The sequence below is a fragment of the Clytia hemisphaerica genome, unplaced genomic scaffold (assembly GCF_902728285.1).
Source record: "Clytia hemisphaerica strain Z4C2 unplaced genomic scaffold, Clytia hemisphaerica genome assembly, whole genome shotgun sequence".
NCBI lineage: Eukaryota > Metazoa > Cnidaria > Hydrozoa > Leptothecata > Clytiidae > Clytia > Clytia hemisphaerica.
In genome coordinates this window covers 980,370-992,555 of record NW_027103566.1, presented here as the reverse complement: position 1 = coordinate 992,555, position 12,186 = coordinate 980,370, and the positions used below count along the sequence as shown (strand labels likewise).

The 12,186-nt window shown below is 35.0% G+C and overlaps 1 protein-coding gene across 2 annotated transcripts; it reads left to right on the top strand.

Annotated features, from left to right (window-relative positions):
• The first annotated feature begins 332 nt into the window (after positions 1-332).
• LOC136801036 (transcription initiation factor TFIID subunit 1-like) lies at positions 333-6,822 on the top strand. Of its 2 annotated transcripts, none has more exons than XM_067057666.1 (3): positions 333-740; positions 2,994-3,380; positions 4,880-6,822. In XM_067057666.1, the coding sequence occupies exons 2-3, from the start codon at positions 3,092-3,094 to the stop codon at positions 6,232-6,234; spliced, it is 1,644 nt and encodes a 547-aa protein (XP_066913767.1). In that variant the 5' UTR covers positions 333-740; positions 2,994-3,091; the 3' UTR covers positions 6,235-6,822. The 2 variants fall into 2 exon arrangements, with proteins under 2 accessions (XP_066913767.1, XP_066913766.1); XM_067057665.1 differs by lacking the exon at positions 333-740 and adding an exon at positions 749-972.
• The last annotated feature ends 5,364 nt before the right edge of the window (positions 6,823-12,186 follow it).

Below are 12,186 nucleotides of genomic sequence, written 5' to 3'. Positions count from 1 at the left end.
CTTTACATGGATTATCATTTTTGTAAGTTTTCTTCATCTTAAAAGTTTATTTTTAATAGATTTGCATCTGTAATAATACCGAGGTCGAGAGAAAAATATTCATAATTTAATCTAACTTTATGAATATTCCCTATTCTTTATTTTTTATTCAAGTTTAACAAGAAGAACCATTTAAGAGAAATTTCATTCAATGGGGGTAATACATGAAAAATTTACAATTTAAGAAAAACTGAAAACTCCTTTATCTCGGCTAATGCTCTACCCCCCTTTATGAATTTTCGTTGTGTCCCCTTCTGGCTTGTTTTGAAATTTACCTTTTAGAGGGAAGAAAGAAGGGGGCTTTATTTAATTCTGTTTGAGAAAAATGCGGTCTGTATTCGAGGAATGGCGATCCAAAATAAAAAATCTTGAAAAATAATCCGTATTTTTTCGAGAAAAAAAATACTCTGAAAAGGCCCGAAAGATGGAGTTTGTATGAATGGATGAATTGAGAATTGAGACAAGTAGACAAACCTCTAAAGATTCAAATGTATAGCTGATGGAGAGTGTTTTCTTTCTAATGTTGATATTTTTAAAATATTAATAATGATATAGAGAATTGACTTATGGAAGTTATTTGACAGTGTTTGCAACGCGAAATGTGTTATAAATGAAAAGAACGAACTGTGAAGAAGAAAAGATCTGAAGAAGATATTAAATTGAGCAAATCGAAATCTCCGAACTTCTTTCTACCCATTCAGGTCGGTAACGTTTTTATAAAGTCTTTCGAAATCACTTTTAGAGTACATTGAGGACACAAAGAGGTCCAGAAGCTGACTGAGTGGCCTCTTTTAAGAGCAAAATCTTTGTCTCTGAAGTGCTCTGAAGTTTCACTTCATGAAAAAGATCATTTTGGAGCTGACAGGTCGTGAAACTTGAATAAGATGGAATTGTTCGAAGGCAATCATTTTGAAATGATTTCGTCCATTATACGTAAGTTGAGAGACTGAACATGAATTTTGTTTCACTATTACACATTTCCTTAAGGGCTTTCCTTAGAAATTCAATTGATGGGTTTGGAGTTAAAGGGCTCAGTGCCCCGATAGAACTTTTTCCCCTCAATGGGGATGAAAATTTCTATCAAAATGCCAATGGGGATAGAAAATCTATTGTTTCCAGCTCGAAAATTCCAGTGGGGATGGTTTTGGAATACAATTTTTTACATTCAGTTTTCAATGGGGATAAAATCATAGAGCAATTTCGCACTGGGGTTGAAATTGTAGGATATTTTTTCCACCGGGGTGGGGGGTCCACCGGGTCTGTGAAACAGGGGTGTAGGGAAGCATAAGAAGAAGATAAAGCCAAAAATATGATTTCGTCATTTATACGTAAGTCTGCGTAATTAGAGAGCGACAGAACGTGAATTTGGCTTCACTATTACACGTATGGTTCAAGTCATCTTAGAAACTCACTTGACGAGTCTAAAGTTTAAAACGAGAAGAATAAAAGATGAGGGTACATAAGGCAAAAAATTAAATGTATACAAATTACATAAATTTGAGACCGGTATGAAATTTTAAAGTCTAATTTTAGAGTCTAATTATAGGTCGGAAAAATTGTCATGTCGGCATTTGAATCCCTCTGAGAAAAGCTCCTTTTGAATGGTATAGTATCATGCTATAATACAAAACAGGTCTGAAAATATCACACTAAAGATATTCGTAACAACATGACCAGGTCAACCATTCTGAGAAAGGTTAAATCAAATAAATAAATAACAGGGAGCTATGTCTCTTTGTAAATGATACAGTAAAATGTCACTGTTAGGAGAACTATTCAATGAGTGATAAGGCTGCCTCGTTTTAATACCATAGGAGGCACTGCAGTGTAATGAAAGCAATATATTGTAGCTAACATTAAGAAAGAAATAGAAAAAACAATTTTTGCACACTGAGTGATGAACTGTTGTACTTTTAATATTGATTTTATGTATTAGCAATTTTGAGGACGGTAGAGTGGCTCAATTAAACCGCAAAATCTAGGACGGTTAAGAGTGCTGATTTACCTTCGTTCTCAGTCAATCAGGACCGAGTTTCTGTATAGGAGGACATCGAGAGCGACGGTAAGTGAAGTCGATGCAAAACAAAGTCGATAGTTGATGTACGGCTGGCTCTATATCGCCTTTACTGACCAAAACAGACGACGGTATTTTGGTATTTTTAACCGTCTCTGAGTAAAGTGGACCGAAATTTTAGGACATGTCAATTTTACTTTATACCGTCTCCTTCAATTTATCTCGAATACATGAACTCGCTAGGATCTAGACAAATGAGAAGCTAACAGTCTCTGTTGCTGAAAAACACAGATGCATAAACTCGCTAATATGAATCATTTGGCTGTTTGACAATAATTAGCAGTGTCTAGAGTCAGCTGTTTATAAACAACCGCAAAAAAGGATTCCATTTTGTACGGTAATGACTTCCTCAGAGTGGTAAAGAGGTTGGTTTTGGTAGAAAAAATGTGTCGGTGTGATTTTCGTTCGGTGATTTATGACCTTATTCTTCATAAGAACGTTTTTAAGGATAGTAAAATCGAGAACAGACTTGTTAGATCCTAATGTAATGAAAAGATTATACGCAAATTTTGAAACGTTCCGATTAGGCTTAGTGGAAAGCAAGAAACGACATCGTGTAGAAAGGTTATTCGAAATTTAGTGTAGGACTTCTTCACTTCACTTCTGGAAAACATTATTTCTTAAAAGAAAACTTGATTTCTTAATTATGCTTTAAAGCTAGTTCAACGATCAATATACTTATTTTTTGACATATAAACCTGCGTTACGCAGCAGGACAACAATTATTCGAAATAGACTTTTACATGATACGGAACATATACAATTTGGTGCTTTGTACTGCATGTAGGAGTTAGATACTTTCTAGAACGTAGTTTGAAAGAAGTTGTCCATAACTAAATTTCAAAAGTTATTAATAAAAACGAATGGATTTTTTTTTCAGGAGTAGCGATAGAAGAACAAGGCTTTGGAGAAGGGCTCACATCAAGCACTAAAGAAAGACTTCGTTTATCCTTATCTGGCACATCGAGCGATTCACAAATGTCAGGAACCAAACACGGTAATGGAAACACCTCGCGTGAAGAGCGGAGAAAAAGTCGGAAGATCAAAACAACGCGATCAGTAGAAACACAGACAGAAGAAAACTCGTTTTGTCTTTGTTTCATACCAGAGTACAAAGCACAGTTAGATGAAGAACAAGAACTGGACCCTCGCATTCGTTTAATGTTAGATCAATTACACGTGCTTACTGAAGGGAAGGTCACGTGTGTTGTCCGAAATTTTGAGAAAAAACCGAAATGGACTGCTAAACAACGCTGGAAAATGTCAGGTAATTTTAGATCACTGACCTTTATCATACCCTGGACCAAGCTTCATCCTCCATGTTTGATAGGAGCTTTTTCCCATGCCATACTCTTGTCTCCCGTATATACGGGGGGTCCGAATAAGCAGGGGGGTAGGAAAATTTTCTAAATTCTAATAAGCGGGGGGGATGGAATAAGAGGGGGGGGTAGTTTAAAGACAGATTTTTTTCTAACTGGTATCAATTTCAACAACAAAAAAGAAACTTTAACAAATAAACACGTAAAATAAGAACCAATACCAACAAAAAGGAAAATTTAAACATGTTTAAGGTCTATCTACACTGTAATAAAATATTGAATTATTCGAATTTAATTAGCGGGGGGGGGGTCTTAATAAGAGCGGGGGGGTGGACCTTTTTGTCTCTTAACAATTAGCGGGGGGACGTCTATTCGGGAGACAAGAGTAGTGGGAGCACGACTCGATGTGGGTCAATTTATAATTCAATGAAATTTTCTGTTTAAAGATTTTTTCACCCACATTGAGTAGTGCTACCATTAGAGTATCAATTTAAAAGAACTCTGATCAAAGATTTTGCTTGGGCCGGGATCTGCCGGGATCGAGAAATTTTGTCCAGGGTATATAAAGGTCAGTGGTCTAGATAACCAATCTATTCAAATTATCATAAACTGGACAAATGATGGTTTCACTTCGAGGGAAAGTTTTTAGATGAAATATAAATTATTGATGAAGATAGGGTCTTTGCGGTTCGAACATTGATAATGACTTTAAATAAAAAAACATCTTTTCTGCTATCAAAAATAAACTGAATGTGACTGCATTAAAACCTCTACCTACATTTTGGCAAAAGAACATCAACATCGCTTGGGAGACTTTGGTACATGAATCTAGCAACTCCTCCCAACCTCCCAACATAGCTTCTTTTGAAATGGACAACACGAAACCCACCCAAAATAAAGTTCTAACCCCAGGTACTAATTTTGCAGGATGCGAAAGTTTTCGAAAATATGAAAAAATATAATTTAGTGAAAACCAATTTTCAAGAAAACCAAAACCAAGAACAATTTTATAAGAACGATTTTATAAGAACGTAAGGCTAAAAAATTTGCCAAAATCTAAGAACAATTTAAAACCGCCCAAGTCTCAGACTCTAGAGATTACTAAGAAAGTACAGGTTTTAAACCCATTTCAGACTTTAAGTAAAGAAACTAAGCGTATTAAGAACGTCGTAAGAACATTAAAGCTTGAAAATTTCAAAAAATAAGAACAGCCCAGCCTCGCCAAAACTTATAAAAAATTAGCCTTTGGAAGGGAAAAATAAGAATTTTTTTGCTCACCCCTAGGGAAATTGGATTTCACTGGCCATAAGTGTAAGACGAAAGAAAAAGTCACAGTAATCCAAATTTTCCTATTGTTTAAACAGGTTTAAAGAGTCTGATATTATTTGTAAGTTTCCCTGGATTGAATTTGCTATGATTCGAAACTAATACCTTTTCTATTCAACAGGGAATGCAGTACGAGCGGTCGGCAAATTTAAGGGAAAGAAAAAGAAGTTGATGAATGTAACGTTAACGAATTATGAAGATGAAGAACTGAAAAGTGGGTTTTACACCAAAGATGTTGTCGAACAAGAAAATGAAGAGGAAGATGATTTCTTCACTAATATCATCAAAGCCAAAAGACGTTTCTCCCTCAAGAGGTTCAGTTTGAAGAAACGGAATCCACGACAAAGGAGTTATAGTGATTATGGTGGACAACGTGATCGGTTAATCGAGCAAACGAATGGGATAATTGAGGCACATAATGGCGCAGGTAAAGCGATTGAGGTTCCTGAGGTTCCAAAGAGCCAGGAGAATTTGATCATTGAGAGTTTTATAAACGAATGTATGAGAGAAAGCATGCGGAATCATAAAAATAATAACAAAAACAATCGAGAAAAAGAACGCCATCGCAGCGATCGCAGCAGTGCGGAGGAAAATAGAGATCAAGATGATGAACGTGACAATAAGAGTGGAACATATTCACCAGCGACACAAAAAGAACGAAAACACGTCACTAGGAGTATTACGATGCCTAACAACGGATCACGTTATACGAAAGATTCAGCCGCGGACGACCGCCGCGAGACGATTCCGCGTGAAGCGAGGCGGAGTGAGGGGGAGGATCGTGTAGAGGAATCACGAAAGAAAACAAGGAGACCACGAAGTGATGTTGTAGGGATAACAGACATTGCCGAGAGACAGAAAAGAGCTTCTGAGCGCATGTCAAATTATTATGAGAAAACAACAAATTTGAGTCAAGAGGAACATCCATTCAGTAGACGAAACGGTATCAAAAAACATTCACGTCAAGAAAACGGTTATGATTCGGAACACGGTAGTACGTTGTCTGCATTCGCATTGGTACCCGGTACAGACTTACAACGAAAACTCTCGCAACACGGCATTAACGATAAAGCCTCTATAGACGTTATAACGAGACAAACTCGAACAAACGGTTCACAGAAAAGTAAACCGGACAGAAAATATCCTCCACCGTCATCGTCAGCGAGGAACCCAAAACCAACTCATCATAGGCGTTCCTTTCAAAGTGTAGACAATATATATGCATCTTCTTCAACCTCCTCCATACATCAAAACAAGCGTTTCTCATCATCACATATGACGAACAATCTCCAGAATTCTTTCAGTGCTGATGATATCGATGATACATCTTCACACGTGTTCAAACCTTTGAAAAGTGAGATTAAAGATGGCGGCACATTGAACTTTATGGTAACTTCAACTCCAAGAGAAATAGTTGAAGATGTTCCAGAGGAACGTGAGGCTGAAGAGGAAGAAGGATATGCAACTTATGTTTGAAAATGGAAATTGCTCTCAGCGACTTTCTTCTAACCAATGTTCAACCCGTTGAACATGAAATGTCAATTCATCATTGAAGGTTCAATTTTGGGACCCTCACCGGGACAGCGGAACTTTTTTACTAAAATTTAGCCTAGATAAATATTGAAGTTTTGCATCCCTTAGGGAAACTGAAACTATTTAAGTTGATATTTATTGACTTATTTTTGCTAAAAATTGGTTCACAGGTCAGACATTTGAAAGACCATTTTATGAAGTTTCTCCTTGTTACAGCATTGTTAAATTGCGATGCTTTTATGAGAAACTAAATTCATAAATTTTAATGAGGATAGGAGTTTCATACTACTTATAGCTATTTAGAAAATACATGTTCGAAATTTTGAAGCTCATTATCTCATTCAGAGACATTTTGGCAGGTTTTTAAATTTCTAAAGACCCTAGAAAGCCCATCCGTAATGCTATGATAAATTTATATAGTACGTAGTAAAAACAAATATTGTTAAATAGTGAATTGTAAACAATTTTAAAAAGATTTTTTATGATTATTTTTTGTCAAGAAAATGTCATCGAGATTTTTCGATGATTAAAATGGGACTGAAGAGAATTTCTCAAGAATATGTCTCAAAAATTTAAAGGATTTTCAAAATATTTTGACCATAAAACAAGATACAAGCGTGATTTTTAAAAATAATAAATGAAAAAGATAAATGTACAAAATTGGGATTACCAGAATATTGGAATCATTTCGGAACAAATTGCAAATCGTCCACACTGAGTTGCTTCACTTCTTCGCCTTTTTCCTTCATTAGATCTTCGATATTCCTAAAAAAAAGCAATTTTAAACAATATTTCATTATTTTACCAAATCGGAGCAAAACTATATTTAAGGCAAAGTGAACTTTCTGCTAATAACTTGTCTTGCTGTTCATTTTCCAAATCTTCGGCTTTAAATGCAAGGTAGTTTTTCTAACTTTTCATTTCATTTCATCGATCTCCGTCACAGTCCAATTCACCATTTAATTGTCACTGTTGGCTCAAAGTTGGCACGTTTCGATGCAGTGTAACATAAGACCTATAACCTCGTAAATGTTTTGCAGAACTTTTATACATCAGGTTTGAGGAAGTACGATGATAGTCCAGGGCTTTTTGAAAAGATATCAATATATGTGAATAAAATTGATAAAAATTTGGTAGTCATTTGTATTTTTTCTCACGTGAGTGAAGGCAAGTTAAAAATGTATTTTGGGTTATATACAGGTGACGCAATTTTTTTGCAACTGGCTCTCACAAGAACCATATACAGCTCAATAGAAGTGTATCAATTTAAAAAAGTATCTACAGAACATTAAAATATCTAAACAAAAAAACATAAATTTTGAAATAATGTTATAAAGTGTGTGTCAAAAAGGTGTGTAGGATTTTTTATTTTGGCCAATACTTTCCAACCAGTTGTTGTATAATAAAAAGTTCGGTATCATTGGAAACAAATTTGAATACGATTATATTTTCTACTGGTTAGTTTTTCAAAATACAAGTAAGAAAGTGAAGAAAAAAGAAGAAGAAAATTTGTACTATTTTTGATAGAAAATAATTTTTGCAATCGAATCTCAATCATATGTCAAAATTGAACGCAATTCAAATCTCAAACGACGAAATCAAATATTAATAATAGAATCTGCAAATTGTGGTAATATTCTATTGAATATCGAACCTGTGCCTGTTCAACAATCAAATTTCAATCACTTGATTTCATTTGATTTGGTTTGACTGGTTTGATCGTCGGTTCTGTTTGATTTAGACCCTCTGGCGGTCTTATACAGGTTTTTTTTTTTATAAGGAACCTTAACAGTTAGTCACACTAGGAAATCTAGCTTTCAGAAAAAAAAACATCAGTCATCTACAGGATACATTTCAACAACAAGGATGAGAGTTACCTGAATCAAGTTCGCAAGACAATATTAATTAAAACTTGAAAGTTGGAAACAAAATAAAACGTGCAGCAGCCAAAATCAACCAACCAAAATTTGTCATTCAATTCCCGAGACAGCGCTTCGATTTTTAAGGCCTTGTTTATACGCTAAAGTAAAAACAATTACGCACATGTAAATGGGTCATTGTTTGAGGTCCGGCAAAATTTCCGGGAGATAGCCTATCCGGTAGTGCGCGGATCTAGGTGGGTTCCGCCTCCCCCGTAGATCTTTTTCTTGGTAAGTTGATCTTCAAATTAGTTTTCAAGGTTGGCTTGGCTCAAATTTTTTCATCTATGGCTCAAATTTTAGGCAATTTCTCAAAGTTTTTGAAAATGTTAATTTCATTAAAAAGCGCCGGGTTATTTTTTCATGAATCCCTTTAGAAGTTTTGCGGTGCATTTTTTTGCTTGAGAGTCAAGTAAACGATATAGCGCTTTCGCAGCATTAATCTTTGATACGTATTTTGGCGGGACGCTAGTGTGGCTAACTGCTTAACTTTGCTCTGAGCCTGGAGTTCCTTATTTTTACAGAGAATTTCAGTCTCAAAGTTCCTTATCGAGTTCCTTACTACATAGGAAATTTTGAACTTTTTGCCCCTTGAAAGATCAAAATTTGGTCAAATTAGTCCCAATAAGGTACATTATTTTCAAATCCACTTATTCTCAGCCTGAGCAGTTCCTTAACAATTCCTTATTTTTTGAACCATTTTCAGCCTCGAGTTCCTTATAAACGTGTTCCTTATAAAAAAAAAAAAGTGTAGTGCAGTAAAACAATACTTACACTTTGTTGTCTCTAAACCAACCAAGGTTATCAGCAATCAAATGCAAATTTTGGCACCCCTCACAACGTATCAAAACAACACCACTTTGATATGCTTGTTTACTTAAAGTTTTACTTGAACGATGCTCGCAGACATTGCATGTGAACTCTAAATATAATGTTCCTTCAATTTTCCCAATAGGCTGCTTTTCTTCAAGCAGAGTGGCTGAAGAACATATGTTTCTTGTAGAACAAAAATTACTGTAAAATGAACGGCTAGAGAGGGCTGATTGCCTTTGTCTAATTGGAAACATCCAAAAATACCCAGAGTTTTGACCTGTATAATTCCATAATTTAAAAACTCCATCTTTCGGTAGGTTTCGGTGGTGAAAAAAACGAATCCAACATTGTGACCTGATTAATTGTCTTGAACTCTGAATCATTTTGATGTTCATAGTTGAAACCTAAGCTCAAAACTCAACTAAAAACTGCATTATAAAACCAAAGTATGAAAATCCTCCAAGCATGTGCAGGTAAATTTTCACAAAATGAAAGTAGATTTGGTTGATCGCTTATAGTACTAGAAAAACTTTCTCTAAGCGAGTGGGATTTAAATGAATCTTTCCTGTAAATTATTTTAGAAAATAAATCGAATTTGCTCAAATCGAATCAATATCTTAAAACCATTACTCGAAGTCTCAAAATTAAAAATTGCAACCCAAGAGTGGAGCAAGAAATCTTTTGGGTGACTTTTATTCTATTTTTATGACTTTTCATGGAAGGTATATATCAGATATTGATGTGAAGTTGTTTCACTGTTATTACTTCAGTTTTTATTTATTTTTGGATACAGAGCAGGATTTTTATAATCTTGTTTTTAATTCCTACCGTGAAGTCTTGCTTGCATATCAGTGGAGGCAAACATGCATAGCCATCACAAATGACTGACCAATCAAAGCAACTAAATTTCAAAACAAATGGACTACGCAGCTCCGCTCGCAGCTCTACTCTACCATTCTTGTTTTGATTTAAGTTTGTATATTTAATGACCAGACAGGCTAATCGAACCAATTGAAAGTAATCGAACGCGATCAAATAAATGCGATCGAACAGCAGATTCCTGGGTAATACTCGTCGATTGTGTTGGAATAGTTGTTTTAGAGAAACGCGACAGCCTATTGGCTGAGGGAAAATAACGTATGTGGAGTGATCTGTTATTCAATACCGTGAGTTGGTCTAATCCAGGGGATGTCAATCGAACGTTCGATTGCCAATCGAACGAATCGAATTAATCGAATTTACTCGAATCCAATCGAATGATTGATTTTCGATAGACCTTTTTTCAAAGAGGACGTCCTGTTGAATAATTATGTAGTCCAGCCATAAAAACAATGATAGAGCCATGCATAATTACTGTATCCTGCATATTGTAATAATTATGCGTGGTTTTATCATTGTTTTTCTGCTGGACTACATAATTATTCAACAGGGTGACCTCTTTGAAAAAAGGTATATTAGCCGAATTAATCGAATGCCAATCGAATTCTAATCGAAACCGAAAAACATGTGAAATTCGATTGGTTTCGATTGAGTTCGACGAGCTTCGATTAACGTTCGATCAGCTTCGGTTAACGTTCGATCAACTTCGATTAACGTTCGATCAACTTCGATTAATGTTCGATCAACTTCGATTAACGTTCGATCAACTTCGATTAACGTTTGATCAACTTCGATTTAACTTTAAAAAGTTTAAATTTTGCGGGGCTAAATTTGGAAGATTTTTTGTAAAACCACCATGAAATTCCCTTCCCGCCAAAAGAAGTTAGCGGGAGAATGTTTGCTTAATTTCTGGGGGGGTAATCAAACATAAATCGAATTGATCGATCATTATAATCGAAGCTGATATCGAAACTAATCGAACGTCAATCGAACACCAATCGAACGGTAATCGAATCCAATCAAAAAAAAGATGTGAAATTCGATTGGCGTTCGATCAATTCGGCTAATCGAAAATCAATCATTCAATTGGCTTCGATTAAGTTCGATTGATTCGGTAATCGAATTTTTCGATTGACATCCCCTGGTCTAATATGGACATCCCTCTTCTAATTCTGACACCCCTCTTTAGAGTTAGGAATAACATGAAGGTTGGACGAATCGCTGATGGAAACTTTTTTCTTTGCTTAGTGATCAAATCAGAGAGGAAATCAACATAAAAGGGGTTGCGGAACGACCGTTCCGTTTTCTGCCGTTTTCGCAAAGCGAAGAAATTTTGACACAAACAAATTATTTTTATCAGTCAAACTTTTATTGATATATAATGTTTTCCAACTCAACTCTTTCTTTTTTATAAGAATTTTATATGAACAATACGAGGCTCAAAAATTAAATACACCGGGTTTTGAGCAATTCAAAAACAATTTCAGGCTCAAAGTGCAAAAAAGGACAGCCTAACCTTTAAAAAAAATTACTGGTTCTTATAAAAAAGAGTGCAAGTGACAAAAAAGAACACGCATGTTTCTTGTGCAATGGCTGAATGACCAACAGCAAAGATATTACATTAGGCTTTGGGGTTTTAGGCTGGTAGTTTATCTGAATAAATTGAAAGACTCTATTTTCTATCCCATCTTTTTGTGACTTTTTGAAACAATTACTTAGCTCTCTATAAAACCTTTACAAAGACAAATTTATCAACAATTCATGTAATTATACATTTCCCTTCAAAATTTAAAAGAAAATAGTGTGTACTTTGAAAGATGATCTTGAACTTTTCAGCCATTAGAACCTATACAATCTCTCAAAATGTGATACCTCTTTATGATATCATTCACTTCAAATGTATCAATTTTCTGAAAAGGAATCAGCAGCCTAGAAATAATTTCCAGTAGGTAGCTTATCAAGACTAGTGAAATTTTGTCTTTTTTGTGAGTCTATTTTTGCAATATTGTGTGTTCGGCAAAAAGATGTTCCCAATGTTTCATTTATAAAATCAGTCCAAACCAGTCCAAACTAATTTTTTCAAGAACCTTGTCTTGCAGAATAAAATTCAACTTCCATAATTCATATAAGTATATTAAAGTAATGCCATTACTATTTATTAGGCGGTAATAATAACAAGCGTTATCTACAATCTCACGTCAAAGTGTTTATGAAAATATAAGTTTGATTCTATCTATCTATCTATCTATTATGGTTGAGTTACAGGAGGCCCTGGGAGCCCATT